General features: G+C 31.9%; 1 protein-coding gene across 4 annotated transcripts in view; it reads left to right on the forward strand.

The window, feature by feature from the left end:
* The window catches only part of CALCRL (calcitonin receptor like receptor), a 104,622-nt gene extending 99,390 nt beyond the window's left edge, over positions 1-5,232 (forward strand). For all 4 annotated transcript variants that reach the window (XM_022567217.3, XM_022567223.3, XM_089916581.1 and 1 more), the window contains one exon: positions 2,101-5,232. In XM_022567217.3, coding sequence (XP_022422925.1) covers positions 2,101-2,316 — 216 coding nt within the window. In that variant the 3' untranslated portion in view covers positions 2,317-5,232. The remainder of the gene's footprint in view (positions 1-2,100) is intronic.
* Positions 5,233-6,000: the final 768 nt, after the last annotated feature.

The following is a 6,000-nucleotide window of genomic DNA, read 5'->3' on the forward strand; positions in this document are numbered from 1 at the left end:
AAATCAGGATCAAAAACAACTCCCATTAGAAATACCTAGATAATTGGCCAAATGTCATTTTTATTTTAAATCTCTGAATATTTATTTAAAAGTCATACTCTAAAGCCATTCCATTTGTCATTTGCTTATATTCTTGAAGATATTACATACACAGATGGTATTTTTTAATTACCTTAATTTAAATATGTTATTTGGAGAACTTAGAAATACATCACTAAACCATGAGAGGAATAAAGTATAATTTTTATAAGATAAATGTATTCATTTTCCTATAAATGCTGTTATTTCAAAGAAAATATATATGAATAAAAATTATTTCCTTCAGATATAGTTGCCATATGTAAAGAAGTAAGCTTGAAATTCCTGAAGTTCTGAATTTCATATTAATAAAACAATGTATTGCATTCCTAACTACATAATTTTTGAATTATAGAGTAGGGAGACGCTTCCTGGAATTTCTTTTTCTTTTTTTTGCGGTACGCGGGCCTCTCCCTGCTGTGGCCTCTCCCGCTGCGGAGCACAGGCTCTGGACGCGCAGGCTCAGCGGCCATGGCTCACGGGTCTAGCCGCTCCGTGGCATGTGGGATCTTCCCGGAACGGGGCACGAATCCGTGTCCCCTGCATCGGCAGGCGGACTCTCAACCACTGCGCCACCAGGGAAGCCCCTCCTGGAATTTCTAATAACTCATTCTGAATTCTTACTAAAGAAACTGATTGACCTTATATTTGTTTGTTTTGTTTTTCTACATGTTAAAATATGAAATGGGACAGTAAAACTTTGTGTTCATTTTAAGCGACAGATTAGAGGAGACTAACAGGACCTTAAAGCATCCCACAGAGCTGCAGACATCCTGGGAATACCTATTCGCTATAGATTGTTTGTAATTTGGAGAAGAGATAAGAAAATGAAAAGACTTAAATAAGCAGCCCTATTTTAAAGTTTAATATTGATATGTACACAAGAATGTAATGAGTAAAAAGTTGAGGAATTTATGTAATTCGTAGAAAGTTAAACAATATTGTATTATTATGTTTGTAGGACATGAACTACTAGAAAGTTGTTTTTGGATGCTCAGATTCCCTTTGGGGAAACAATCAAAGGGTCAAAGAGCAGTAGAGATTTGGGGAAGACAAATTCAAAGCTATACATGCTTTGCAAAGACACAGATCAGGTCACAGCATGTGGCTAATACATTCTTAACCTAGAAGCAGACAGGAAATGTACAGGTGATCGAGTTGGAGATGCATTTGATATTCTCATTTATGCTCACTGACTCAATATGAAGAAAATCATCTGTGTCTTATGTTCGGTTAAAACCAAAATCATTGTATATGACCTACCTAGTTCTCATCTCTATCCCCAAGCAGAAAAGATAGAAGAGTCATTAAACTTCAAATTTATCCAGACAGGGGGGTATCTAAATACAAAAAAGTGGAGTGGTGACATTCCTAAACTTTTTTTTCCCACAATACTCATCCCATTATACGTTCAGTGCTGTAATTATCTGTTCAACACTTTCTTCCCTCTGGGGGAAAGCTCCATGAGGACAAAAACCCTGATCTTTTTTTTCCAGAATGTAGCTCAATACCTGGCATATGCTAATCACAGTAAAATGTTGTTGCTGCTGCTGTTGGTGATGATGGTGATAATTATTTATATTCCCTGTATCCCTGTTTTTAAATCTTTTTTCTCTCTTCTTTTATATTTCACTAATTATGTCATTCTTTTAATAAAAATATTGACACAAAACTAAATGTTGCACATGCCAACTTGTAAGTGAGGGTGTAGATTAACTATCTGACAGCAAGACATTCATGTGCATTTTTAGAGCTTCAAAGAGAAGGCATAGAAAGAGAAATATGAAGTTTTCTGTAGTCTGTACTAAAGTATAGAGTAATTGCAAAGATTTCCTAATATAAAGATAGTTTACTCAACTTCATTTTTTAATTAAGAAAATAAAGTAATATTATTCACTCAATATCAATGCTTTTTTTAAAAAAAGCTTTTGTACATAGCTTATTTTATTGTATTATTAAATACATTATCTTCATTTCATTTATGAATTGCTCTTACCCTTTCTGTTTCTTTTTGTTTTATAGGTTCAAGCAATTCTGAGAAGAAACTGGAATCAATATAAAATCCAATTTGGAAACAGCTTTTCCCACTCAGATGCTCTCCGTAGTGCATCTTACACAGTGTCAACAATCAGTGATGGTGCAGGTTACAGTCATGACTGTCCAACTGAACACTTAAATGGAAAAAGCATCCACGATATTGAAAACGTTGTCATAAAACCGGAAAAGTTATACGACTGATGATAGAGCGTGTATTGCTGAACTATTTTGTTCCACTCCTAACTCAAGGACTTGGATCCATGACTTTACAACCAGAAGACTTCAATATTAAATGAATTATTTGAAGGTGACAAAGAAAACCCTCACATGAATTCAGTAGTGTGTTGATAAATGTTTCACACTAGCTCCATGGGGGAAAACAGTCCTGATTTGTAATTTTTGCCAGTTTTTATGGTGTAAGTACTCCCACCATGGCTGATTTCAAGTTACCAACTTGACATCAGTGAATGTGGACTTGGGTAAAAATGAGCACAGTCAGTTGTAGGTTGGTGTGAGCCAGCTCTAGCACACCACTGCATGAATCCACAAATAAATAGACCATAAACGTTCATAGACACAATGGGCACAATTCCACTCCTGTTGCCTAAAGAGACCTAGCTAAGGCCTATAGACTTGGAAAGAAAATGAGCTTTTCATTTGTTTTTAAAATCTTTATCCCATATTCCTTGGTGAAGTTGATTTTTTGCCCGGAAAGTATTCTAGCCCTTTTTGTTTTTATTTTTTCAAATGGGCCAGATAAAGAACGAATTATTCTTGTTTGCTTACCCTCTTCTCCCCTCAAAAAATAAATGAGCAGAATTGCTGTTGGCTACTCATTTGCTGATTCATCACAGTTATACCCCTTGTCATATCCATTTTTGAGGCTTGATGAATAGTATGTATGATACGCAATCCTACTTTGGTAACATTAGGGAGAAATCTTGGTTGATACTACAAAACATGTAGTTGACTACTTTCCCATCTTACTACACAAGTGGGAAGGAATTCGTGTCCATATACCTGTAAATAGAAACTTTGCCCCTTCCATTTCTACTATGTGGACAAATTAGCAATTATTTTACATGAAGGAAATCAATGAAGGATTTATTTTCTTAAAAGTTTGTAAAAAAATTGTGAAAAGTAAGCTTGTAAATACTCTGTTATTCTATTTTATAGTCTCAAATATATACAATCTAGGTAATTTTTTAAAAAACAAATACTTAATGTAACAATGTGTGCATGTTAATATCTGATACTGTGTCTGGGCTGATTTTATAATAAAATAGAATCTGGAATTCTTTATTTGGTAACTATTTTAAAGACAACCAGATGCCAGCATCAGAAGTTTGAGAACTAAGTTTGAGAAATATCTATGATAAGATATAAAATATTTATTTAAAAAATCCTCAAGGCCATTGTTTTATTGAATATATTAGCTTTGGTGATTCATACCTTAATAACAGATATGTTTGACCTATTTCCTTTTTTATTTTGATGATGAACTTTCATTCTAATCCAGAAAATTTAAATGACTCCTATAATAAATGCCAATCTGCTATTCTTATGGTTTTTACCCCATTAAAAAGATTACTTTTCTGACTTACTATATGAAGATATATAGCTTTGGAAATGCTGCAAGGCTATTTTTTAAAATTAGAGGAACACAATATATATCATATACAATGTTTTTATATTTTAATAGAGATACTATATATGATGATGCAATATAGTAAAAGACCTGAATGTATCAGTAAGGAAGAATTGTTGTCAGAACATTTATGGAATAATTAAATTAAGATGGAAGAAATCCTCGCTAATGAATTAAAGTGAAATTTAAATGGGATTCATTTTTCCTAATGTCATTTTCCACTGATTTCTGAAAAACAAAATGGCTTCAATTAGTAAGTCAGTTTTGGCAGGAGAATTCATTACATCTATATGTTTTTTTTGTTGTTGCTGTGGTGTGTCAATCTGCTTAAAATGGATTAAACTAATGACTTAGTCATCATAGGTTGTTTCTTAAGCTGTCAATAGATGGTAAGTTCAGAAGTCATCTGAAATTGTCCAGGTAAATTATCTACATTAGTAAGAATTCACTTATTAAAAGGTCTGGTCAGTAGATTTATGATTTATCTATACACATATAAAAGCTGTATTGTTAGTTTCAGATTTACGGATTTCAAAACAAGCTTTTATAAAAAGGAACTCAGACTGTTCTGAACTTTCTAATGCCTAAATTATACAATAATTCCTTTAAATAATCTCATATTTTAGCTATTTATTATTCAAAGACACAGATTCAAATCCTTCACTGGCACTGTTCATATATTTCAGCATTCTTCCAGACAAGCTATCAAGTCTCAACCATAAATGACAGTAGAAAATGTCAAATTATCAAAGAGCATTATATTAAAAATACATTGTAACTTTCAAGGCTTTTTATTGTGCTTTTATCATATTAAGTTTAGATCAGATTTCCTTTGTGGCCAGGATTTATCTATTGTACCATCTTTAGGTGAAGACAGTCCATGATTAATCAGTGTTAATTTTGAACCCATTTTTTTTTAGAAGTAATATTTTTAAATATTAGACTTCTCTAAAACTGAAGTACTAATAATTAAGATCTCCTTTGTATCTTACTCATATAAAAAAGTAAAATCAATACTATTTAAAAGCAAACTTCCTTGGTATCTAAAAACTTATTTGGGGAATTTCTAACTTTTAAAATGCAAATCTGCTACTTTTCTGAAAGTATTTGTGAAAGTCATTTTAATTTTTAAACAATTCTAGTCTGTCATTTTTTTAAATTTCTAAAGTTATTTAGCGCATTTATTCATAAAATATTCATTCTGGAATTTAGTGTTTGTTCAAATGTAATCCAATGTACATAGAAGTAGTGGTAGCTATAGTGCTGTATTTATTGCTTGATAATTTTTTTTAAATGTGAACTTATCTAATTTTCTCTTGGTTTTAATATGCTAATAAAAACCATTTCTTTTATTTCTAAAACATACCCAAGATATTCTGATCAATTAAAATAACTCATGTTATGCTTACTTAGTGTATATCTCTATATTTTGATTGTATGAAAATATTAAAGTTATGAGCTAAAGTTGATTTTCACTCATGTTTACTGGAGTACTGAATAATCTAAATTACAAATATAATTCTTTACAGCAATCAGTGTAATACTTAAAATCGATGACTATATCACAATTACCCTCTTTGAAGTCTTCCATAAACCTGTAAATCATTCCATAAACCTGTTTGTTAAAATTATGAATTCATCTTGTAAGCTAGAAAATTCCAAATAAAGTACAGTGTACGCAAATTCCTTCCTAGGCTGAATGAAAGAAAAAGATTCCCAGAAATAGGAAAATGCACAAAGATTTGTCTCCTTTCTCCATTATATTCTACTGTATAGTTTTGTGTTGAATAGCAGAAAGAAACAGAAGGAAAAGAACTATTTAAAAATATAATTTTCTCATTTAAAGTTGTTTTTAGTGTATTATATTGGTATCGTATATTTACATATACTCAAAGACGTGTAACCATCTCCACAGTCAATTTTATTACATTTTTATGACCTCAGGAGGAAACCATGTATCCTTAGCTATCACTCTTCTATCCTCCCATCCCTGCTCCCACCCAAGCCCTAAGCAGCACTAACTTACTTTCTGTCTCAATAGACTTCCCTATTCTGGACTTTCATATGAATGGAATCATATGGAATATGATCTTTTCTGACTGACTTCTTTTACCTATAATGTTTTCACAAGTTCATAACCTGTTCCAATTTCATTCCTTTTTATGACTAAATTATTCCATTGTATGAATTTACCACATTTTGTTTATCCAGCTGTCTGTTGATGGACATCTGTGTTG

This window comes from Delphinapterus leucas, chromosome 8 (genome assembly GCF_059928025.1).
Source record: "Delphinapterus leucas isolate spDelLeu-1000000601 "Yukka" chromosome 8, BTC_Dleu_Yukka2, whole genome shotgun sequence".
NCBI lineage: Eukaryota > Metazoa > Chordata > Mammalia > Artiodactyla > Monodontidae > Delphinapterus > Delphinapterus leucas.